Source organism: Myotis nattereri, assembly GCF_964212035.1.
Source record: "Myotis nattereri genome assembly, chromosome: 8".
Taxonomy (NCBI): Eukaryota; Metazoa; Chordata; class Mammalia; order Chiroptera; family Vespertilionidae; genus Myotis; species Myotis nattereri.
Window position 1 is genome coordinate 37,144,666 of NC_138083.1, and position 26,252 is coordinate 37,170,917.

The window sequence follows — 26,252 nt, forward strand, 5'->3', positions numbered from 1 at the left end:
TTATAATGATTGATCAACCCATACATTTATGACTTGTGTATATTTCCAATACACAAAGCACTCACAATCTGAACATCCTAATGTTTACCACTATTGACTTAAAACAGTTTAACAAAGGGGTAAAATGGGGTTGTGAAAGAAAGCAATAAAAATATACATTCAAGATCAATGAACATTGCTAGTGGATAAGGTTCAGCAGGAACCAAGATTTGTATTCACGGGCACAAAATGAATCTTTTAAACCAAAGCACAACCTACTATTAATATTTATTCTGCAATAAAATGTCTTTTTCAAAATGAGGACTCACTGGACATAAACAGAAAATCTAATTATTCTTTAATTTAGTAGAGAAACTTCTCTACATACCCCTAAATTTTCAGTAAGAAACAAAAGCATCCAAAAGAACAAACCAAGGGGAAAAAAGATTCTTGCTCCAAATGCATTCAGGACATTTTTATCATTCATGTTGATTTTTTAAATGATTGATTCTAATACTCACTAAGCATTTTACTGTAGCATTATAACAACATATTAACACATTGTATGCGGGAAACGTGTTTACACGTTTTATGTATTTATACGTTCTACCAGTGTAGTAGAGCGCGGGAGACGTATTAATACGTTTTTTATAGACTAGCGGTAGAATGCAGGTAACGTATAAATACGTAAACTAAAGTTATCGTAATTTTACTGAACGTTGCCATTTGCGCAAAAAATTAGCAAAAATGGCCCGCACCACCTGTTAGCGCGCGATAAAAACTACCCACAAACAATGTGTTAATAGAATGTCTAACTTCAAATGGAAAGAATAAATTGAGTTGTCACAATATTGAAGATCAATTGAAATTATCACAAAAACCTTGCAGAATCACCCTCCCCATCTTAATTTTTATAGAATATAACAAAGCGGATATACAAAATTATTATAGTTACATCTGGATCAAGAGCCTATTGAAAGCTATTGTTTCAAGAAATTGGAACTTACCCTTCCAAAAGGCTCAAAGATCCCCCGCAGCATATCTTCAGTTATGTTAAAGTGTAATGAGCCCACATAAAGTCTCATCGGTCCAGCACTTCCCTTTTGTAGATTGTTTGCCATTGCTGCAGCTCTGTTTTTTTCTGCCTACAAGTTACATTAAGTAAAAAGGCACATTATAAATCAAATCAAACCATTTAGTCATACGTCATTTTTTCCCCCAAGTACCTATCATAAAACTGCCGTACCTTTAGTATAGGAGAACAGAAAGTTAAAGTTAAGTAAGTTCAAATCTCATTTAATTTGATGCTTCTGAGCCCTGGTGGTCAGATAATCTATAAACTATTAGGTCTGTACTCCTCCATCACAGGAAGAGAACAGACCAATTACTTTTCTATTGTTTACATACAATCAAGTGATAAATACCCAACATTAAGTACTCCTAAAATATTAACTAGGACATTATCACCTTTTACAGGTCATAAAGCAAATAATTTGATTATGGTTGCATAAACTTGTTAGCAGTGAAACTGGAATTTCAAGTCTGATTTGGTTACAAAGCTTATTTATAACTTATATGAGTCTGATGAGGAACCAAAAATTTAAGAGTTATGGCATATTTGGTTCAGTGATTTGAAAACCTACCAACACGACTATTTAGGTACTGATGATGAATCCTAACATATACTTTCCTATTATATAAATATATTGATACATCCCAATTTTTCCAAATCTAAATGAACTAAAATATATTTTGCCAATTTTGTAAAGAATCAGCATAAAGGAATTATATTACAATTTGGATTATCTTAAAAGATATTCTTAAATGAATCTGGACTATTTTAGAAGATATTCTTTTAATTTTATATATTTTATTGATTTTTTACAGAGAGGAAGGGAGAGAGATAGAGAAGTAGAAACATCGATGAGAGAGAAACATCGATCAGCTGCCTCCTGCACATCTCCCACTGGGGATGTGCCCACAACCCAGGTACATGCCCCTGACCGGAATCAAACCTGGGACCTTTCAGTCTGCAGGTGGACGCTCCATCCACTGAGCCAAACCGGTTTCAGCGAGATATTCTTTTTTTTTTATAAATATATTTTTACTGATTTCAGAGAGGAAGGAAGAGGGAGAGATAGAAACATCAATGATGAGAGAGAATCATTGATTGGCTGCCTCCCTCATTCCCCACATTGGGGATCGAGCCCACAACTCAGGCATGTGCCCTTGACAGGGATAGAACCAGGGACCCTTCAGTCCACAGGCTGACACTCTATCCATTGTGCCAAACCAGCTAGGGCTAGAAGATATTCTTAAATTAGTTTGAAATATCCTATTTTAAAGAAATACTAGAAATGATGGCTATTCAAAAACTACTTTTTAAAAATTTATTGATTTTAGAGACAGGAAGGTAGAGAGGGGGGGAAAAGGGAAGGGTAAAAGAGAGAAACAATTTGTTGTTCCATTTATTTATGCATTCATTTGGTTAATTTTTTTTTGCCTTAAGAGAGTGGAAGGGAGGAAGACAAAAAGAGAAGCATTAATGTGAAAAACATCAATTGGTTGCCTCCAGCATGCAGCACCCAGGGGATTGAGCCAGCAACCGAGGTACATCGTGACGTTGGCCAGAATCACATCAGAGATCCTTCAATCCATGGGCCAACGCTCTATCCACTGAACCAAACCGGCTAGAACATTGGTTGATTCTTACATGTGCCCTGAGATCAAACCTGCAACCTTGGCCTTATTGGGATGATGATGCTCTTAACCAAATAAGCTAGCCAGCCAGGGCCAAACTATTTTTGACATGACGTAAAATCTTCTGAAAATGTTAATTTTTTGTTATACTCACCAAGAATTATTAATTCTCTGAAGGTCACTGGCTAACACTAACCATTGAGTAAACCAGCCAGGACAGAAAATGTTAATTTTTTTTTTTTTAATGTCAAAATTAGTGCTCACCCTAGCCGGTTTGGCTCAGTGGATAGAGCGTCAGCCTGCGGACTGAAGGGTCCCAGGTTTGATTCCAGTCAAGGGCATGTACCTTGGCTGTGGGCACATCCCCAGTGTGGGGTGTGCAGGAGGCAGCTGATCGATGTTTCTCTCTCATCGATGTTTCTAACTCTCTATCCCTCTTCCTTCCTCTCTGTAAAAAAAACAATAAAATATACTTTTTTTAAAAAATTAGCGTGCTCTCTCCTGGGAGCTCGCCATACCTTTCCCTCCCCACCTCTTCATACCTCATAGGCATGCATCTCCTAAACTCTTGCAACCAGAGAAGCAATGAGCAGCCACAGCTCTCCTGGTCTAAAGCCATAAACCTGTCTCCAAGGCCCCCTTTTCTCTAACTATTCAGTGAGCCAAAGTAGCTCTGCCTAGGCTCTCTCCTGTTGCTTCTTCTACTCTAATCCCCAACTTGTTTCATTGTCCCTAACTTTAATAAATGTACTCTCAAAAAAAGTCAAAATTGTTCAATTTGACAAACTGCAAGGAAAAAACATGTTCGTGGATGCTTAATACACAACTAAGAGACTATTACAAATCAATAAAATTCTAGATCAAGTTCTCAAGTCTTTTTCATGAAATAGGTATTTACACCTTAAGGCACAAAATACTACAGCAAAACACTAAGCCAACAGCAGGTTTCCACTATTATCAATGATCAAAATCTAAAGCAAGAAAAAAAAATTACCTGTGATGCCTGTACTATGATTGGCACTCCTAAAACACGTTGGCCAGTTAATCCTATTGCTAGAGGCACTGAGCTAACATCAACAAACTCCACATAAGCAATTCCCTTGGACCGTCTTGAATTTCTATCAGAAATCATCCTCACATCTCGAACCTAAAAAGAAAACACACACTTAACACAAGGTTGTTTCTGGAACCATCCAGTATAAGCCATTCTAAATAATAATTTCAAAAACAGACAAGAGGCATATTATTGACAAAGCAAAGGTGTAAGCCATTAAAATTTTTTAAAGATAAGTACATTTGTGGGCCCACTTCTAGCTTCTATTTTTTGATAAATGTGGTAACATTTATCACCACCAAAATTTATTAACTTCCAAGTGAGGTTAAATAGAAATGTTTACAAAAAATAAATTCTGTATTTAAATTCTACTAAATCAAAAGGTTTGTGTTTAGATGTCTTCCATTTTATGTCATACTGACAATTATTGAAATGTTTCCAATTTCCACTTATATGACCTCCCTAAATAGGTCAAGATTACCTTTCCTACTGTAGAAAAAAACTCTTCCAGATCCCTTGGCCGAATTCTTGCTGCCAGCTGCATGCAGAAAACCGTCCTTGCATCTCTTTCCTCAGGAGTTAGATTATCAATAGGTTCCCTAACAGGAGTAAAAAATACAGGAATTTATAACTTATTCTTGTTAAAGTACATTTTCAGTAAACAGAATAAACTTCGATGTTTCTATCTCTCTAGCCATCTCTCTAAAATCAATAAAAACATTATTTTAAAACAGGAAATTATAGTAGTGGGCTACAATTTATTCATTATTACAAATAGCCTTACATTTCTAAATTTAAAGAAACTAAAGTGCCCAAGGGAGAAAATAAAAGCATAATAGATGACATTTACTTTTGTAAGTTTTAAGGAAAATAAAAGTATCTATTTTTTTTTAAAATATATTTTATTGATTTTTTACAGAGAGGAAGGGAGAGAGAGATAGAGTTAGAAACACCGATGAGAGAGAAACATCGATCAGCCGCCTCCTGCACATCTCCCACTGGGGATGTGCCCGCAACCCAGGTACATGCCCTTGACCGGAATCGAACCTGGGACCCCTCAGTCTGCAAGCCGACGCTCTATCCACTGAGCCAAACCGGTTTCGGCTAAAAGTATCTATTAACATCAATTATGAAATATTCACTATATGGTTAAGGTTCTAAGTGAATCCTTCATGATACAAGCATAAACATGGTCTGTCTTATCCATGTTTTGAACATTCATTCTCAGGAATACTTTTGAAATACTCTATACAAAATTCTGGTACATTCCATTGAGAAATCAACAAGTGATTTTAAAAATATTACTGTAAAACAGAGATACAAAGCTGGAATAGATCCAGAGAAAGATAACTAAAGGGAATTTTTAGATAGAAAATTAAATATTAGAGAGTTAAAAACCTCAATATCTGCAAAAGCTTTCAAAATTGAGGTTTTTACCAAATCCTGGAATATTAAAATATACCAAGTAACAGGATTAACTCAAAGTTAAAAAGTTTCCTCTAAGGCTGGTTGGCGTGGCTCAATGGTTGAGCATCAACCTATGAACCAGGAAATCACAGTTCAATTCTGGTCAGGGAACATGCACAGGTTGCAGAGTTGATCCCCAGTGTGGGGTATGCAGGAGGGAGCCAATTAATGATTTTCTCATCACTGATATTTCTATCTCTCCTTTCCTATCTGAAATCAGTTTAAAAAAAAAAAAAGGTTCCCTTTAAGGGAAGGCAGAACACCAGTAAAGAACAATGCTATGAATATAATGCTGCCAATATAATAAAACGTTACATGAACAAAATGGTAAATTGGACAGGTAAGTCTTATGTTTATTTAAAAGGAAAATAACCTACAGAAACATTGAAGAACCAAAGACTACTATTTAAAAACCAGTCAGCTTGGTTAAGATTTATTTATATGCAGTTAAAAGGAAAGCTGTTGAAAATTTAGAAATACATTAACAGTACTAGTACTACAAAAGGACATTTAATATGGTCCAATTTACTTAATGTCACTAAATTTAGCAGTAGTATAAATTACAAAAGCTGTATAAAAGCTTAAAGTTCTAAAGAAATAAATAGTGACAACAGCTACCTCACGGGGCTCTTGTCTTTTCTGAATGGACTTTTGCTTCGGGAACGTCGTCTGCTGCAAAGTTAAAAAGTTTCAGAAGTTACCCAAACAAGTACACCACATTAGTTCCTTGAAAAACAATTTAAACAATTCAGAAGTATGTTTAAAAACCTTAATTTGACGCTATGAGGCAACCCAATCTTTCCTCGGATGGCACTGTTAAATTTTGGTCCGGAGCTAAAAAGGAAACACAAAATTACACTAGTTACAGGTTTAGGGTCTTGCTAAGATCACGTTCATGTGCTCTCCAGCAAGCTTAACATTGTTTAGGCTGCTTCTTTTCCACCTCAATTATGAAGAGGAAATAGACTTTTTAATTCTATCCCAAGCAAACTGCTCTTACAGTTATCTATCCTGGACCACTGAGAGGTGCCAAGACCAAAGGTTACAGCCTCAAAATGTTTAAATTCTGAAAATGCTCATTCTTATTTTTAGTCTATAGTTTTTAAAAGATTACACACTTATGAATACATTCCTGAGGTTTAAGAAAAACAGAAGTCCTTACTTCTCTCACACCAGAAATAACTAAAGTTAACAATTTTGGCGTGCATCTCTGCACATACTTTCTCAGGAACATACATATAATTCATGTTTTCTTAAGAGATTTCTTTAAAAAATAAGGAGACTATTTATACATAATCATGAAACTCCAAAATTCCATTTTACAACAAATCTCAGGGACTGCATAAAAACACATCTAGCACATCATACTTCACTTCCCTGTGGCAAAATAGTCCATAGTACAGATGTGAAGGAAGTTCAATTCTTCAAAAACACTTTTTTTGAGGACTTGACATATTAAAGGTTTTCAAAAAAAAAAAAATAAGTCAAAAATACAACTATTCTAAAATACAAATTTATTCTGTATTCTAAATAACTCTAAAAAGGTCCAGCAGTTTGGGGGCCTTTTATTTTGAAAGACCAAAAGAAACTAAATTTAAGAGACAAATCAGATGTCCCTTAGTGCTCATCCCGTTATTCTTTTCCAGAAAGGTAGCAAAATGAAGTATCTAGTGGTCTGTGACCCACCCTTTAAATTTGTTTTCATGAGCTACACATGTACTTAACAACATCCAAGCAATTCCAAATAAATGATTTTGTATTAACACACTGTATGCGGGAAACGTATTTATACGTTTTACGTTGACTGTAGTAGTAGAGCGCGAGACACGTATTAATACGTTTTTTATAGACTAGCGGTAGAATGCGGGTAACGTATAAATACGTAAACTAAAGTTATCGCAATTTTACTGAACGTTGCCATTTACACAAAAAATTAGCAAAAATGGCCCGCGCCACCTGTTAGCGCGCAATAAAAACTACCCGCAAACAATGTTTTAAGTCTTTGCAATTCAAGATAATACTGATAAGAATATACATTTACTGAATAAATTAAAAGTTCAAAGAAGAATGTATAAATACTTTCTTCTCCCTTAATCATAAAAGTCCCAATTTCTGCCTCCATAGTTAAAAATCACCTGAAGCCAAATGTAAAAACTAAATCATTTTTAAGTCAGACCAGGATCACAGGCTGACTTTGAGCATTCATCACTGAACAGAGAAAATAGTACTCAAAATTAATTAAGGTAATCCTTTTCCCTATTTAGTTCATTTTGGTTAAAAAAAAAAAAAAGAATGCAGTAGACTTTGATAAGTTGGAGAAAAAGCAAAATGTTTTTTAATAGAGCATTTGGAATTAAAAAACATGGTGGAACCTTTAAGCACTTTAGAAAGTTTATGAAATAAGCAGCTAGAATGAACTTAAAAAACAAAGAGTTCAATTCTTTATATTTTAAAGATTTAAGAACCAGAATCAGAACTCAGTGATAATAACTTTAATGGCTTCAAACACCAAAACATTTCATGAATAGCAGTACGATGGGTGCTTTATTTACATTCTCTTCGATTTTCATTAATAGTTTTTCTGACAATTGTTACCTCTTTCTTAAAAGTTGAGAAAACTAAAGCTTAGTGTTAACTTGTAGTAACTTGCCAAAGTGGCAGAGCCAAGGTTCTGATTTAGCTGTTTGTCTTTGATTTCTACTTTCAGCATTTCAAGTTTTAAAAGTTAGAAGTGTTAATTTTAACATACCCCAGTTTATAACAGTATGTTTATTAAGAGGAAAGCACCAAGGACTCTTAGATTCAATCCTTGCTTTTACCAGTTATTTACACAGTTGAGATGTTTTTAATAACTATATTGAAACTTTGGACCTTAAATAGCCACATCCAACTTTTTGTAGTGATTTAACCTTCAAAGCACATTTAGTGCTTTATTTTTTTAAAAAAAAGAACCTTAAATACAAACAATGTGATAAGCCCCCAAAATCATCATTATCCAGGAGCATACACCAAATTCACAAAAGGTCTGTCATTTCAGCTGTAAACAGCCACACAGATAAGATTGCTGTTAACAAATTACATAATTGACTATTGTAACTTACATCCATCTGAGCTTTAACTTTTAAATAACTTTATGTTCAGTTAATGTTCATATACCAAGTATTTGGCATTACATATCAAAAAAAAAATTTGTTAAGCATTCTAATGCTTTAGTTTGGACTGGCATACAGTTCTAAAATATTTTAATATAGAATAACAAAATAATCTGTATGCCTAGAGTAAAAGATGTTTTTGTCCACAAATAGTTTTTCACTTTACTAGTCCTTCTATGCCAAATATCCTTACTTAATGAAACACTCTGAAGAGTAAAATTTCACAGTTCAAATCACTCAGGTTAAATTGCTATCTGGATACCCAGCAAAGACTCTCAAACCAAAATCATCATAATTATAGTTACATACTAAGGACTTCTGTAGCGGCCTCTGAATCTGCGATCTCGACTTCTTGAGCGGCTCCGCCTCCTTTCTTTGCTTCTACTTCGCTTCCTTTCACGGCTTTTGCTCTTTTTCCTTTCTCTATCTCTGCTTCGCTTCCGTTCCTTACTTTTGCTTCTTTTTCGTTCATGACTACGACTTCTGCTCTTGCTTTTTTTCCTCCTGAGAAGAAAAAAAGTCACCATTATATTGCAGGTTTAAGAATCTGCCAAAATATACTGCCTTTTATGGTCAGAATTTTAAAAATCTGATTGTAAATTAATTTTGCTTTTTTAATATCATACAATGATACATAATCATATTATGGAAAAATAATTTCTAGGTAAGATAAACACCCAACCTTTACTTTCTACTACCAAAAATCAGCAGTTGACAAAGAATTTGAGAGAGCAGGGACTATTCCTGAGAGTCAGCTGCAGCTCTAACAAGAAAAAGGTCTGATAAGCAGATAGAGATCAAAACCTGAACTTTTAAATAAAAAGTTCATCTTATAACTGGCCAACAGGTATTACTGTAATCCACAGCATACAGTAATAAATCAAAGTTATAATAGAATATGTTAACAGTTAAATATTAATGTTGGACCACATATAAAATTTTCCATCAAGTACATTAATTTTCCTTAAGCCATTTTTGACCCAATTTATACTTTAAATACTTTCAACAGCCATGCAAACATCAATATTTTGTTTTTTATCAGCAAAATTATAAGGAATGACAAAGGATAAACTATTGCAGTAAAATGTATTGACACTCCTAGACTTTATTGTAATCATTTCAGATACTTTCTTTTGAAAGTTTTGAGTATACCGGAATATGGAGTATGCCTTTTTATGCCAGTTTATACAAGCCTGTGGGGTGCAATAAAAAACAACAATCAACATCTCTATATATATTTCTTTATAAAATTATAAGCTCTGAAAGGTAAAAAGCCAGTCAGTCATCTTTGTGTTCAGTTCTGTATTCTTCAGTGTGCCATCACCCAACTTTTAGAGGTGCCTTCAGATATTTCAGTATAAATTGAAAGACATTTCAAAATAAACTTATTCCACTAAAATGTCAATTTGTAATAGCTAAAAGATTGAACATTTTGACAAGTCTACATCATTTGGAAATTTCATTTAATTCTTTAGTCCTATCAAAGCAAAATTAGCACAAGAGCATTGAAGTCTGCCTCAGAGAGAACCTGTAAGCAGGTCATCTTAGAGTGCATTGAAAATAGAAAATGAAGACACCCACCTTCTGGAATCTTGAAACCCACACTCCAATCACAAGGAGATGTAGAGCTTTCCAAGGAGGCAGAAACTTTTGTCTAAAATTTCAAGATAATCCACCTGACTGTCAGAAATGTATATGCTAGGTAGCACATGACAGAAAATTAGGCTACACTCATTATTTATATAGAAGTCATCAAAGCAACGCCCAGAAGGGCAAAAGATAACATTCCAACTTTGTTGCCTGAAAAACCTGACACTATCTATTAAATAAGTCTGTGCAATAGCTGTAAGTCCTAAATATAATCAATTAGAGGACAAAGTAAAAAGTAACTCAATCTTCCACAAATAAGACAAAGTTTTTGCTCTGCTCATATGTAGCCCATAGTAGAGAGGCACCAAACCTATTTACCTCTTTTAAGACCTAAAACTTATTTTACCGAAGGAAACACTCAAATATTGGAGAATTAATTTCAACTTAAGGTCTTCCTAGGACTTTTAATGAGTCCCCACCCACATCTGAAGGCAACCCCAGACAGGTAAATAGACAGCAACCTGATTAAGACATTCAGAATATACAATTCTCTGCATAAAAGCCCAGACAAAAACATAAGGGTGCAAGAAAGCAGTATACTTCTCTATAACGGACTGCAGCTTCAAAGAACAAAGTTAACTAAAGAAGGGTTATAAAAATCCATACTAATAGTCAAATCCTGTTACAACTTAATGGGACTTTCCAAAGTCTTTAGTGGCAGTGGAATTTTGTACTGAACATCATTGAAGTAAATGGTCCACTGGGCTGGGCCTTTGGACTTTTTGGTTATATGGCCTCTGCTGTAAAGGTGTTTTGCTATAACTGGATTTGACCTCTTCCATGTAAGAAGATCTAAATTTTAAATGCAAAGTACTCTGGAAAATAAGAAAAAAAATAGAAAAGTCATTTATTCCAAAATTTATAGATAATCCACACCACAGTAGCCAATATATTTCAACTGTGTCATTTTATTGTTATCCCCCTTTTTTTTTTTTTTTTTTTACTAATTCCTAAAGAGCTTAACTGAATGAATGGTGATTTAGACTTTGCAAAACTGGTTACACTAACATAGCATTCCCATGAAGGCAAGCTCCAGTACTTGATGTTTTGCCAAACTCAGGGGTATATAGCTCTTTTCAAAGTAAGTCAATTTAGAACCAATTTGTGTTATATTAAACTTAGTTCCTTTTACTATTAGAATACAAATGAGTGTATGCATTGAGAGTCAGAATATTATTTTTTTGTGTTTTTTTTAGAATTAGTATTTTTTTTTAAGAAAACATTTACTAGTCTCTCAATTCTCAGAATGTGTATTTTCTTACTACCTTAAAACTATCCCAACCTAGCCGATTTGGCTCAGTGAATAAGAGTGTCGGACTGTGGACTGAAGAGTCCCAGGTTCGATTCCAGTCAAAGCACACACCCGGGTTGCGGGCTCAATCCCCAGTAGGGGGCGTGCAGGAGGCGGCCGATCAATGATTTTCTCTCATCATTGATGTTTGTTTCTCCCTCTCCATTTCTCTCTGAAATCAATAAAAATATTTTTTAAAAAAACCTATCCCGACACTCAATTACTTTTTAGACAATGAAGTTTTAGGATGAAAAATGCAAGATGGCACCTTCCTTTCGTTGACTTAACTTACACTAAAAATTAATCAGAGAACATTTACTTGTTTTATATTATATCCATCACCAAACAAAAATTCCTTTTAGATAACTTTGAAATTTGAAAAGATAATTCCATTCAAAAAGTGGGTGAAAGTTCCTGACTGAATAAGAGAGCCATTTATTTAATCAGCTACACATAAATGAGGCTGAGAAGGCTGATAGAGAAATAATCTGTACACTTAAAAGATATCAGATAGTAGTTGGGAGTGTTTTGAAAAGTTTCCCCCTTAAACAAGAGAGATCCCTACGGTCAATTACAGAAAAGTGTCCATTCTATTTAGTCTCATAAAGATTTTTTACGTTAGATAAAAAAGCCACTAAGCATCAGTCACTGAATCCTTGTAAAAGCTTGGTGGCCTTAATGAGCTTAGATGCAGGATGAAAACAAGTAAAACTGGAGATGGTATTAGCAGCAAGGAGTGACATCTGAGAATGGTACAACAAAGGTCTGTGCCCTACAGTGTATGTCCTCATTCTTTCTGTACTTAACTGTGAGTTTTACCCACTCACCAGGCCCGATACCTAGATTGGATCATTTCAGTCATTTCATATGAATATCTCCCCCTTCCTAAGTTTTCTTGGATTACAGAATTGCAAATTAGAACCATTACTTAGGAAAGTTACTCTGTGAAAGGTCTAAAACCAGATGACATTAAATCATGCCATGATTGGTTGATTGCCTCATATAGCAATTCAAGACTAAACCCAAACTAATTAATACCCATAATATATTGTGGCTAGTGAAGAACAGACTCCCACAAGAAAAAAATATAGGACGTTCACTACATTTTACATCACTTTTAAACCATTACTACTACATTATTTTGAGGAAATTATAATTTAAAAAAAATGTGGGTAGCAAAGCCTGAATAATCCCACCTGACAATTTTTTCATCTTTTTATGAAATTATATCAACCTAACAAAGTTGTTGTGAAGATGTTGAAGTAGTATATTATAAAAAGCACTTTCAACTCTTAGGAGGAAAAGAGCCAAAAAATAACCAAGGAGTGGCTATTTACCATCATTTTTCATTATGTATTAAGAGCTCATGAACATGACAAAATAGTTTAATACATTACAAATATAGGTTAACAAAACAATTTAATGCTTGTAACATCACTAATCTTAGAACTGAAAACTCCAAGAATAGTATCCAACCTTATAAAGTAGATCTAATTTATACTGTTACTTAGAATTTTATCTACTGAATATTCTGTAGCACTGGGTTACTATTTTGGGTTACTCATTAACTCAAATAAATTATATCACTTGATTTTTAAAAAATTCCCCATTCTTACTATTAAGTCCAACTAAGTTTAAAAAGTTTTAAGACAACAAACGCTATGTAGGAGGAACATAAGTACTTAAGTATGCTATAGCATTAGGACAAAAAGGGCCTTTAATCAGCAAGGATCTTAAAAAATTCATAGCTCCGAATCCTTCAGTAATTTAGAACTAACTATCCTTTCCCTGGCCTGATTATTTACTTTTTCTTCTTCCTAACCCATCTTCAGTGGATATTTTAGTATATTTGGTAACATCAATTAATATTAAGACATAAGATACAACTCTCATCCAAACTGTCATGGATGTACTTGGAGGGGAAGGTGTCCAAAAGGTCCCTGAAACCATATCCTAAAATCTAGGGAAAGAGTCCATAGTTTTATATCCTCAAATAGTTTCTCATCCCAAACGATAAAGAACCACTTTTCTAAAAGAAGAAAAGAAAAGTTTCTGGAGAGAATCTTAGTTTGATGCTTCAGCCAGAGGAACAAAACTTTAATAAGATCCCAAACACATAGAATTCCCCCACCCCAGGTCCCTTCTTAAAACTTACTTTTTGCTACGTTCTTCATGGCCATTAGCACTGCTCAACTTGTTCTCATCCTAAGCAGGGTTGATAGAAGAACATCATGAGGACGAAGTGGTAACATTTCAAGTTGTCAAAGGGTAAAGGGAATAGGAATAAGAAAATACAAAACAATTTTAAAACTAATTACTTAGTCATATTTTAACATGGAAGGCTATAAAAAAATTTAGATGGGTATGTGTTTAACCACTTTGTTGCTTACAATTAAATCATCAAGACACAAAAATAAAAAAATACATATTAACATGTGAAATTTTACTTTCTTATATAGATATTAAGTTATCCAGATTTACAGTGTTGAAGTAGTTAAATAGAATTTCTTTAAAACATGAATGAAGTCCTGTTTTGAGTTTTATTCGATGTTCTATGGTCCCTTTGGTCAGTACCATGGCTCTATTTCTGCCTAAGCCCCAAGTGGCCATGCTAGCAGCCAGCCACTATCGATTTCCTGTGACCGATGCCATTCCTGAGATCTTCGCCCATTTCCGTTGGAGGGTTGGGACTGTAAGAGCTTGATGCCACCTCTGTCACACATCTCGCCCTGAAGCAAACAGGGATTCACACTGCTTTAGTAATGTTGACTCTCAAGAACCCAAGAAAGTCAATTAATAATCCACCAGTCCAACCTAAACATTTCCTACTTCCATACCTGTTTACATGGAATTTCATCCATGTTAAACTAAGACACAAGAATCTTAACATTAAAATATAAAACTCTTCAAGAGTCTTAAGCATTACAATCTATGTACACTATTTAAAGATATAAAGAATTCATCCAAATTGGTACCACATGGTCGTGCTATACACTCAAAAACAAATGTATTATTTTTAAAAGGTTTAGCGCAATGTTTATTTTAAAGTTTGATTACATGAGTTAATGGAGTATAACTGCTAACTTACAAAGCTTACAGTTTGTGACACCAGTGATAATGCATGCATACTGCTATTTTCACCACCAACTGGTGAAAGAATGAAAAGACACTTTATTTTTACTGTGATACTGAAATGGGTCAAAGACTATTATTATAAGCCAAAATAATTCCTTTGTAGTTTTTAGTGTGAAATATGGCAGGGACTAATTAAAAATAAAACAATATGGAGAACAGTAAAACAGTCATCAAGTGACTCTAAGTTGTGATACTGCCTCTTTTGCCTTTTTTTTTTTTTTTTCTATTCAGGGATCCAAGAATTTTAGTAATTTTAATTGAGCAGCAGTTCATCACCTGCCTGTTTTAGTTTTTAATATAACCAGTCTTTTATATGTATATATAGAAAAAATTTTAAATCTCACCCATTTCTTGTAAGACTTAAATATTTGCTTGCCACAGACTGGTTGTACTTTGTGATTCTTGGACCCCTGCTATTTTCCCAAACCACTACATTCACCTTTTTGCTATACCAAACTGGAGCTGGTAATTCTTAGTTGAGTCATTTTACCTAGGGGACCACGGTACAGCGATAAGTCACTCAATTACTACCTTATGATTGACAGTTCACACTGGAATCAAAGGTGAATTCATGGGAGTAGAGGTGAGATATCGTTAGGCAAGTCTACAAAGAGAGATAGATGGGCATTTATTCATCACGCTGAAGTGAAACTACTGCACAATATTATTACATCAATAGCATATATTTACTTTTGTAAGTTATACGTAATGCATCTCTGATAAGATAAATCAAGAGGGCTCCGGGGAGGTTAGTTTACATTTCAGCAGTAGTTTCGTGAATAATGCTAAATTAAGAAATATATAGACCTCACCAACATGTTTTTTCTCACCTTCTTGTAAGGAGCCTCAAGCATTGCTTCAATATCAATATCGTCTGCCATTTTTCTCTAAACGCCTATGAAAACAACAAGGTAATTCTATGAATAAATATTCAATTCTGCTCAATGTCTTACTCGAATATTACAAAACTTCAGAAAAACCTTTTCAAAAGCCAAGGCACGATGAAAGTACTTTAACAGGCTTGGCAATTAAATCTGAAATGCCTCTAAGACAGAACACATGAAAAGTCGAGGCAATGTTCGACTTTACAAAGTCCGCAATCAACTCCAAAAACAGAAGCCGGGAATCTCAAGCGAGGAGGCCTCTCCGCGCAGAACCCGCGCTGCCATTTTAGAAGCTGGGGGAACTGCCTCGCTTGGGAGGGGTTGGGAGCCATGGCTGCGTTCGGCTGGCGCCATGTTGGGAGGTCGCGGCCGGCCCAGGCCTCCAAGGGGCTGGTCGCCATCTGCCCGAGGCCTCTTTGGGGTTCGTACCACCCAAAAACCCTGAAACATACCCGACCGGAAAAGAAGGGCGCGGTCGTCAAAATGGGGCCGATTTCTCGAAAACCTGCCCTCCCCCCGTCGCTAAAGACCGCCTGAAAGGAGCGTCCGCAACCCAGAAAAGACCCCTACCGCAAAAAAGCCTCTGACAATACTCCGGTCAACCACATCGCCTTACCTGCGCGGGCTTCTGGGCCCCTGTGGTGCTCGTGCTCGGAGAGGAGGGCTGCTGCAGCTGCCGCCGCCGCCGCTGTTGCTACAGTTAAGTCTCTAGGCCCGGGCCGCGGTACGCCCAGCCCAGATTTCGGGCTCCGAGGGCGGATAGGCCCGAGCGGATCTAAAAGAAACAATGGGATTAGGGAAGCCGCGCGGGAGTGCAGGACGGAGACTTCGGCAGCTCAGGATCCAACCCTGCGACAGCGTCCGCAGACTCCCTGAAATGGCGGCCGCTGCTTCCCCGTACTCACATTCACTAACACGCATATACACACAAACACACGGGGTCTCCAAGAGCCCTCGGCACGGGCTCTCGCGAGAAGCTGCACTATTTCCAGACTGAATAGGCCGAAATATCGCGAGATCTAAGAAAGGCCCTAGCGACCATAGCCCAATCTCGCGCAATGATTGCGCCATAGATAGTCCCATCCCCCTTCCAGACAGGCGCCCTTGACTCCTCCCTCTGACTTAGCGTCTGTATCTCGCGGGACCGCGCAAGTTGCTAGAGCAAAGGCAGTTGGTGCAATTACTGTCAGTCTTTTAGGAAACTCAACGCTGAGTGGAACTCCGTTGTCGCCACTTCCTCGTGGCGCCTCCTTACAGCGATCTGAAGGTTTTAGCCTCAGAGCCAACCGCCCCACCCTCCCCTGGGCCTCCCACCCAGATGTCTGTCAAGGTCGCCCGCCATAAAGCAGCCTAGTCCATATGGCGATCGTGTAAAACTGAAATAGTCATGTAGACTATCCACCAAGGCTGAAGAAGTGAAAACCACCTAACAGAATGCAGGAAGAGACCGGACAGGGGTAGAGAGTGAAGGGCTGCAGAATAAAAATTAGATGTCCCGGACTTTGGGAGCCGGTGGAATAGGCTGTCTCAGCTGTCCAGCTTCAAAACCGTCTTGGAAGCAGTAGAGAAAGGCAAAGAGGTGAAAAAACAACAACAACAATCTGTTTCCCTGAGCAGAGGATCTGCCTTATGTATGTGTTATTCTTTCTTCAAAGATGTCTGTCCCCCACACTCCTGGCTTGGCTCCTCACCCCTGAAGTCTCCCAGATGCCTGGCATTTAAGAGTATAAATTCACCACTTGTTCTTGGGTCAATACTGGGGAAAATAAGAGAGCAGAGAAGAAAATGTTTGAAAAAAATTTGAAAGATGACATACAATAAAAAATCTTATAAAAGTCTACTAACCGTTTAATGATTGAGGGCAACGATTTGAAATGAGATACCTTGGTTCTGTAGCTGCTCCAATACTGTGTGACCTTGGAAAAATAAGTTTACCTGAGAGTTTATCCTCCATTTTCTCCTACGAGGAAGAGGGTAATATAATTAGGAGGCTAAGCTTCCTGAGACTGACCAAGGCCAATAATGCTAACTACTGAATTCTCAGCGTTCAGCCATGTGCCCAGCCAGGTGAACACTCAGTAAAGGAATGAATGAATGAATGAATGAATGCCTACTAGTGTAGTGAGGATTAAATGAGATGATGTCTGTAACATGTCTGGCAAATATTTAATTCTCCAAAAAGTTAACTTCTGTTATTGCTAAACAGATTATTTGGAGGAAATGTAGGTGTAAAGAGGCTTTCCATTTTGAGTTAACTTTGCATACAGTGTTTCTCTTAGAGGGTTAATAGATTTTTGCATAGTTAGTAATGTTTTCCTATTCCTTTTCCTGAAAATTCAAATCTTCTAACTTTTAAGTGTTGAAAATCATTACAGAAGCATAATTTGTTAGAAAAGATGAGCTAATCTTTTCCCCTTTAATTCCAGTATCGTGACTTGTCAATTGTGCAAATATCACAGCATAAAGATAGACCTTTCTTTTTTTTCTTTTTTTTTCTTTTTGTTAATCATCACCCCGATGATATCTTCCCAATGATTTTTAGAGAGAGTGGAAGGGAGGGGGAGAGACAGAGAGGGAGAGAGAAACATCAATGTGAGTCCTGCACGCATCCTGACCAAGGCCAGGGATCAAGCCTGCAACCAAGGTACACACCCTTAGACTGGAATCGAACCCAGAACTCTTCAGTCCAAGGGCCAACACTCTATTCACTAACCAAACCAGTTAGGGAGAAATCACCTGTTTGATTCCTGGTCAGGTCACATGTCCAGTTTGTAGCCGATCAATGTTTCTCACATCGATGTTTCTCTCTCTCACCCTTTCCCTTCCTTTCTCTAAAACATATCTTTTTAAAAAAGACTATGGTAGCACAGTCTACCTGATAGACTCCAACAATTCTTCTCAAATCATTGATGGGCAGAATGAGACTTCCCCGCTCTCCCCTAAGTCATTATATAATGAGAAACTCAAGCCCATTTCATAGAGATGGAATTAATTTTGCCACCCATATGATTTTTGCCTGATTTATCCATCTACTAATGAGGGAATTTGGCATTTGTTTCAAATACTTGTTTGTTCTGGCCAGAATATTAAGAGCATTGTAGTGACATATCCCAAAGAAATTTGCATAAAATTGTGAAAGGTCAGTCCTTTTTAAAAAATATATATTTTTATTGATTTCAGAGAGGAAGGGAAAGGGAGAGAGAGAAACATCAATGATGAGAGAGAATCATTGATCGGCTGCCTCCTGCACACCCACTATTGGGGATCGGGCCGGAACCCAGGCATGTGCCCTTTAGCGGAATCAAACCCGGGACCCTTTAGTCCTCAGGTTGAGGCTCAATCCACTGAGACAAACCAGCCAGGAGGAAAGGTTAGTCCTTAAAAGAATAGGAGATATTTCTAGGGTAGTTGGGGGTGAGCAGGCCGACAGGCAGAATGGTTAGGGGTGATCAGGCAGGTAGGCAGGTGAGTGGTTAGGAGCCAGTGGTCCCAGATTGCAGAGGGATGTCTGACTGCCGGTTTAGGCCGGATCCCTGTGGGCAGTTGAACATCCCCCAAGGGGTCCCAGATTGGAGAGGGTGCAGACCGGAAAACAGAGACTTAAGAGGTTAAATAACTCACTCAGTGTCACAGACATACAGTAAATACCGGAGCCAGCTTGTACTGGCTTGCAAGAGCTGGTTATTCAATATTCAGCATTTAGGTGGTAGCTGAAAATAGGCTATAATGGGAGTGTGGGACTATTTACACTATGGATAATAGCAAACACTACACATCAGACCTTTTTTTTTTTTTTTGAGAGCAAGTTTATCAGTACACCATGGTAGTCTGATAGGGGTTCTGTAGATATTCCAGACCCTGGGACCATAAAAATCGTGGGAGATGGACAAAGAAATAAACACATAACATAAAATATATAATAGCCAGAACCGGTTTGGCTCAGTAGATAGAACGTCAGCCTGCAGACTCAAGGGTCCCGGGTTTGATTCTGGTCAAGGGCATGTACCTTGGTTGCGGGCACATCCCCAGTCGGGGGCGTGCAGGAAGCAGCTGATCGATGTTTCTCTCTCATCGATGTTTCTGGCTCTCTATCCCTCTCCCTCCTCTCTGTAAAAAATCAATAAAAAAATATTAAAATATATAATATTTAAAATGATGACAAGTGCTATTGAGAAAAAGTATCAAAGGAGAGCGAAGAGTTTCAGTGTAATTGTGGGCATCTTGGTGTGATTTCGCATATGATTATGAAAACAGAAACCTATAGGCCTTAACAAAGACATTAAGAATTAACTAGAGGAATAATCTTGTCTGAGAGTAATGGAAAAACTCACACATAGAAAGTAACATTTGAAGTGGACGTTGTAGAGTAAACATTAGATCCTTATATATCAGTCAAGGTCATGTAAGGAGGTAGAAATCACGTGTTATTTGAAGAGGGAGAATTAATATAATGGATTATTAACTGCATAACTGAAGAAGAGGAGAAATTGAAGGTATGGAAGTAGTAATTGTAGGAACAGCTACCACCCTCAGGGTGAAGAAACAAAGGAAAGAAGTTGAAATTATTAAAACACAGAAACTTAAAGGAGGGGTCAAACAGAGCTGAAACTCAGACCTCAGAAAAGGAGGTGCTGCTTGGAGGGTGCTGTGTCTCAGGACTCAGAGGAAGGGCCCCATGTGTTTTGGGCCTGGACCTGTGAGTAGGGGACACTGGACAGTTTGATGCTGGTGTCTCTGAAGAAGGAGTAATGAGATGGGTCTGTAAGTGTTGGGAAACCATAAACTGATTCAGCTGCTGTAATGAGAAGACACTGCCTCTGCCAGAATTAAGAAGTTTTGCTGATAGAAACAGGAAGCTAATAGGAAGGAAATTTCCATCCTGTAGTGCCCCTCTAGTATTATCTATTGGGATAGCTTACCAGAGAGCCAGTATCAAGGAGAAATATTATTTGCAGAGTCCCAAACCCAAAATCATAAAGCAAAAGAGTGGCTTTGGGACTAAGACAATACTTAATAAGAGAGTCACCTTACCTAGTTTTAGAAGGCTCTGCATGGTCTGCCTCCTCATAAGTTTCTTTGCTATAGCCACATAGCCTTCTGCCAGGTCTTTTAAGGCACCATGCTTCCTCCTGCTACAAAGCCTTTAGCATATTCTATTCCTTGACTATGATGTTCTTCACTATTTATTTATTTATTTATTTATTTATTTATACGGAATTGGTCTGATTTTTTTTAAAATATATTTTACTGATTTTTTACAGAAAGGAAGGGAGAGAGATAGAGAGTTAGAAACATCAATGAGAGAGAAACATCGATCAGCTGCCTCCTGCACATCTCCTACTGGGGATGTGCCCGCAACCCAGGTACATGCCCTTGACCGGAATCGAACCTGGGACCTTTCAGTCCGCAGGCCGACGCTCTATCCACAGAGCCAAACCGGTTTCGGCTTTTAATATATTTTTATTGATTTTTTACAGAGAGGAAGGGAGAGAGATAGAGAGTTAGAAACATCGATGAGAGAGAAACATCGATCAGCTGCCTCTTGCACATCTCCCACTAGGGATGTGCCCGCAACCCTGGTACATGCCCTTGACCGGAATCGAACCTGGGACCCTTCAGTCCGCAGGCCGACGCTCTATCCACTGAGCCAAACCGGTTTCGGCTGGTCTGATGTTTTAAATTATAAGTTACTAGAGGCCTGGTGCATGACATTTGTGCACTGTGGGTGGGTCCCTCAGCCCAGCCTGCACCCTCTCGCAGTAAGGGACTCCTCGGGGGATGTCCGCAAAGGGGTTGTTAGTGCTGCTGCAGAGGCAGGAGAGCCTCCTGCCACTGCCGCTGTGCTCCTCAGCTGTGAACCCAGCTTCTGGCTGAGTGGCACTCCCCCTGTGGGAGCACACTGACCACCAGGGGGCAGCTCCTGCATTGTCTGCCCCCTGGTGGTCAGTGTGCATCATAGCAATTGGTCATTCCACCATTTGATCAATTTGCATATTAGCCCTTTATTATATAGGACTAGAGGCCCAGTGCATGAGATTTGTGTGTGGGGAGGAGGGTGTCCCTCAGCCCGGTCTATTATCCCACACGGATATTTCACAGATTCAGAAATCAGCCACAGAGTATTCACACCATAGATAATCTGCAAACGCTACAAATCAACCTTTTCTTTTTTTCTCAGATAGCAAGGTGTTCATAGGCCACTAAAAAGTTTTGGACATCACATTAAAAAGGTTGTTAAATCTCACAAGTTTGTTATAGAGATTAAATGAGAAAATAAATTTGTAAAGTACTTAGAGTACCTGGCATAATGGAAGCACTTCAAAAATATCGCTTGATATTATCATTCCTGTAAAATATTAAGCTCTTATTTTATGCTAGACATCATTCCATGCACTGGGGATATAGCAGTAAACAAAATAAAATCCCTGCCTTAAGCATTTTAAATTCTAAGGATATAAAACAGATTATTAACAGAAAGATATTTAATACATTAGGTTGTGATAAATGCTCTGAAGAAAAATAATTGAGGATAAGGGAGATAGAGAAGGACAGGATACTTTTATTTAGAGTGGCAGGGAGAGCCTCTACGGTAAAATGGTTATTGAAAAGAAACCAAAAAATAAAAATAAAAAAGAAAAGAAACCAGAAGGAACCCTGACCGGTTTGGCTCAGTGGATAGAGCGTTGGCCTGTGGACTGAAGGGTCCCAGGTTCTATTCCGGCCAAGGGCATGTACCTCGGTTGTGGGCACATGCCCAGTGGGGGCTGTGCAGGAGGCAGCTGATTGATGTTTCTCTCTCATCGATGTTTCTAACTCTCTATTCCTCTCCCTTCCTCTCTGTAAAAAATCAATAAAATATATTTTTTTTAAAAAAAGAAAAAAAAAAAAGAAACCAGAAGGAAATAAAGTGGTCATTCTTGTGGGTCTCTAGGGCTAGATCTTTCCAGGCAGAGGGAACAGCAAGTATAAAATCCTAGGTAGAAGTGTGCTTAAGGAAAAGCAAGGAATCCCGTGCAGCTAGAGTGAGCAAAGCAAAAATAAGAGAATTTGAGCTCAGAGAGCTGGGGAACATAAGAGGCAGATTAAGAAGGGCCTAAAGGTAAAGATTTTGGATTTGTACCTGACTGGCATGTCTCAGTGATTGAGCATTGACCTACGTATGAACCAGGAGGTCATAGTTGAATTCCCAGTCAGGGCACATGCCCGAATTGTGGGCTTGACCCCCAGTGTGAGGCATGCAGGAGGCAGCTGATCAATGATTCTCTCTCATCATTGATGTTTCTATCTCTCTCCCCCACTCCTTTCCTCTCTGAAATCAATAAAAATATATTTTAAAAAAAGATTTTGGATTTGCTTTTAGTTAGAGAGAGGACAAATTTGGGTGGCTTATGGAGAGGAGTGGATAATCTGACATGTTTTAGAAGGATCACTTTGTTTATGATTACTGTTTTGTTAGAATAGTAACTTGAATAGTTTGACAAATAGGCCGAATTGGAGGGAATAGGGCCGAGGAAATAGAGGAAGCTCTCCTGAGAATTTTGTTAGTTTAGGATTAATAAGCATAAGATCTGGAGTAAAACTGTCTGTGCTTAAATTATTCTTAACAATGTGACTATAGACAAGCAACTTAACTCCTTTGGGCCTCCATATCTTCAACTGCAAAATGATGAAACTAAATAAGACCACTCTTCAAGGATTATTGTAAATATTAAAATAGTTCATATGAAGTATTTAGCACAATGCCTGGCAAACAGTGAATATTCAGTAAGTATTATCCTCATTTTTTAACAAAAGGAATACATTTTTGAAGTATATAGGAAGGGGAGACAGGCAAAGGTAGGAGTAAAAGGAAAATTTGGGAAATCTATAGGGAACGTAAATATAACTTTTATTTCCTCATCTTGCCTCTGAAAAATCAGAGATCTGACCCTAAGGCTTGTGATGGGAAGACAGAGCCCTATGGTGCAGGGAGAGTTAAATGTGGGCAGAATCTAGCTCTCATGTATTTGTTAGGTTTCACTTATTGTGGTGTTTATGGAATTTTTAATTTCTTTTTTAAAAATTTATTAATTTGAGAGAGAGAGAAACATCGATTTGTTGTTCCACTTATTTGTGCATTCTTTGGTTGGTTCTTGTATGTGCCCTGATTGGGGGCCAAACCCAAAACCCTGGCATGTTGGGATGACACTCCAACCAACTGGGCTACCTGGCCAGGGCCTGGAACCTTTAATTTCTACTTTAACCAGGTATGCAGAGGTTTCTGCATCTATTTTTACCTTCTGCAATAAAAAAAACTCTCCTGAAAATAAAATGAGATGAGGAGCAAGGAAGAGGAATGATGATTTAGCAACTAGGATAAACAGACCTTTGAAAAGCTCAAAGGCCTGAAAAGTGCCTATGAAATAGCAAGAAAAAGAAAAAAAAGAGAGAGAGAGAAAGATATATGCAAGGAAAGCAGGGAAAGTAGAATTAGGTGAGAGTACCCGTGACTCTTGCTTCTTCATAACTGTCATCCAGTGAATTCCTTTGGTGGTGTTATTGAGAGCCTGGAATTTGGAATCTAGATTGGGCTTCAGATACTGTTTTAGGCCCAGGGGAATGGTGGCCTGGGCTCTGGACTCGGTAGGCTTTAGTTCTCTGGGAAGTCAGAGAAAAGGGGGCCTTGGAGACAGGTTCAGGGGGTTAGCAGCTTCCCATTTCTCCCCTAGTTGCAAGTCTCATGGGTTCCCTTAGAGGTTGGGGGATAAGTCTCTGTGGGGGAAGGGAAGGAGAAAGGGAATGGCACTGGCATGCTCCTAGGCGGTAGAGAGGGAGAGAGAGAGACAGAGACAGAGACAGAGAGAGGCAGAGAGAGACCAGAGTTTAACTGGGTGGAGACTTTCATTTGCATTCAGGGATGATTGACAGAAACTATATTTCTTCTGGACATGCCCTTAGCCATAATGTATACAGAAAAATGCAGGGGGGGTGGGGAGTGGTCAAAACCAAAATGCAAATTTTATTATAACTAGTCCAGGGCCCTAGTAAGGTCGTATTAGCATTAAGGTTATGTCGTTTTCCTCTGAGCTTGCACCAAGAACTGGAGCTGAACCTGCCTGCTGGCAGCCTGCTGGTGGTCTGCTGGGCTGCCCATAGAGAGGTGGTCTGAAGGCAATGTTGGTCTGACCCCTGTTCAGGATCCCATGGCAGGCCACACCACAGCTGCACATGTCTAACTTCCTACCTAACAAAAGATCAAAATATATTTGAAATTGTATTCAAATTTGCTTAAATACGCATACAGATATCCTTAAAGGATTCATAAGAAAGTAAGAGTAATGATTACCAATGAAAACAGGATCAATGAGGGACCAGAATTTGAGGGAGACTTTGTATTGTATATCTTTTATAAATTTTCTGATAGTTGAACTGTGTAACAGCATTAACTGTATAAAATTAAATTATAAGCTGTTTGGGGAGTAAAGTGGAGTACCAGCAGGTTTAGAGACTGTTTATGTATTATTTTTAAAATTATTTATTATTGATTTTTGGAGAGAGAGGAAGGGAGATGGAGAGTGAAACATCGATGTGAGAGAAACATCAATCAGCTGCCTCCTGCATGTCTGAGCCAGCAACCCGGGCATGTGCCCAGATCGGAATCAAACCAGCAACCCCTCCATGCATGGGGAGATGCCCAACCTTCTGAGCCACAGGGGCCAGGGCTAGAGACTGTTTAATCAACTTCTTTATAACCTCCATTTCCTTAGTCCCTGGGGCTAAACTCCTTTCCCTTTCTCTTTATCTCCTGTCTGGCAGGAGTTTTAACCCATAAGAAACATGTATTAAGTATGCTTAAATTACAGGGAACAGTTCTAGGTATTGGGACTCCACAGGACATAATCCCTGCCCTTGAAGTGATCCAGGTGGATTTATCACTCTTTTTAGTGGGTAGGACAAGAATAAAAAAATGTCCTCCTCTCCTCTTTTCCCTCCTTCCTTATAATCTTTCAAAATGCTGGAAATATATTGGAACTCCTGCTTAATTCCCGTCCCCCTCACTTGAAGTGTAACAAATCTTTGGAAGCTCAGGACTTTGCATCAGCCCCAGACTGGGAGACCTCGGGCCAGGGCCAAACTCAACCTGCTTCCCTTGGGCCCCCGGCACCTTGTGGAAGTTCTTGGACCTCTTAAGATGCTGCTGCGCCTGTGGTTTCCGGCTTCCTGAGTTCTCCTACTCAGCTTGGTACTGCAGATATCACACCCCAGTTCCTGCTTTGAAGACTGACATGCTCAAACGTGGTGATACTCTGAGTACATGGAGTCTTCGGGTCATAGCTAAGAGACTTCCTTTTCTGTTTTAGTTTTCCTCCTCTCCCTTAACTCATCGTAAATGCCTTGGGGTTACATAAGGACGGAGTATAAAGGTTTGCTGGGTAGCAGCTGAGAAAGATCACTTTTCTAATTGAATATTCTATCTCATGTTAGGTATTTAGTTTTGCTTCTCTTTAGCTAGGGACCTGCTGAACACTCTATCTAGACAACAAATCTAGTAAGAAAGCAACAAAAAATTATTTATACAGAACTTTACAGTTTACAATACATTTTCTCATATGTTATTTAACTTAAATGTGACAATTCTATGAGTGAGGATAGATAGCCCATTTTAGAGCTGAAGAACAGTGATGCTTAAGGAGAGAAAGAACTTTTCCTTGCAGGTATTGAATGCCTGTTTTGCTACTATATACCTTGGTGTATGCAGGTCATCATTGTGGAGCTATCTTTTCATGGGTTGGGACCATAGTTCTGAAATTGTTAGATACTTAGCAAGAGATTCTACTCTCTGGAGTTGAGGCTGCTATATGGTCAATATTTCACTCATTCGCTGAAACCGGTTTGGCTCAGTGGATAGAGCGTCGGCCTGCGGACTGAAAGGTCCCAGGTTCGATTCCGGTCAAGGGCAT

The 26,252-nt window shown here is 38.2% G+C and overlaps 1 protein-coding gene across 6 annotated transcripts in view; it reads right to left on the reverse strand.

The window, feature by feature from the left end:
• RBM39 (RNA binding motif protein 39) overlaps positions 1-16,247 on the reverse strand; it is a 30,813-nt gene extending 14,566 nt beyond the window's left edge. Inside the window, exons 1-11 of one of the 6 annotated variants that reach the window (XM_081097051.1) lie at positions 15,929-16,229; positions 15,259-15,323; positions 13,449-13,498; positions 9,934-10,006; positions 9,505-9,545; positions 8,662-8,856; positions 5,969-6,034; positions 5,819-5,872; positions 4,215-4,332; positions 3,674-3,826; positions 987-1,124 (exon numbers count right to left, since the gene is read on the reverse strand). In XM_081097051.1, the coding sequence (XP_080953177.1) occupies positions 987-1,124; positions 3,674-3,826; positions 4,215-4,332; positions 5,819-5,872; positions 5,969-6,034; positions 8,662-8,856; positions 9,505-9,545; positions 9,934-10,006; positions 13,449-13,498; positions 15,259-15,309 (939 nt within the window). In that variant the 5' untranslated portion in view covers positions 15,310-15,323; positions 15,929-16,229. Of the gene's footprint in view, positions 1-986; positions 1,125-3,673; positions 3,827-4,214; positions 4,333-5,818; positions 5,873-5,968; positions 6,035-8,661; positions 8,857-9,504; positions 9,546-9,933; positions 10,007-13,448; positions 13,499-14,959; positions 14,988-15,258; positions 15,324-15,928 lie in introns of those variants that run through there. The other 5 variants (XM_081097046.1, XM_081097047.1, XM_081097049.1 and 2 more) reach the window with 5 other exon arrangements.
• Positions 16,248-26,252: the final 10,005 nt, after the last annotated feature.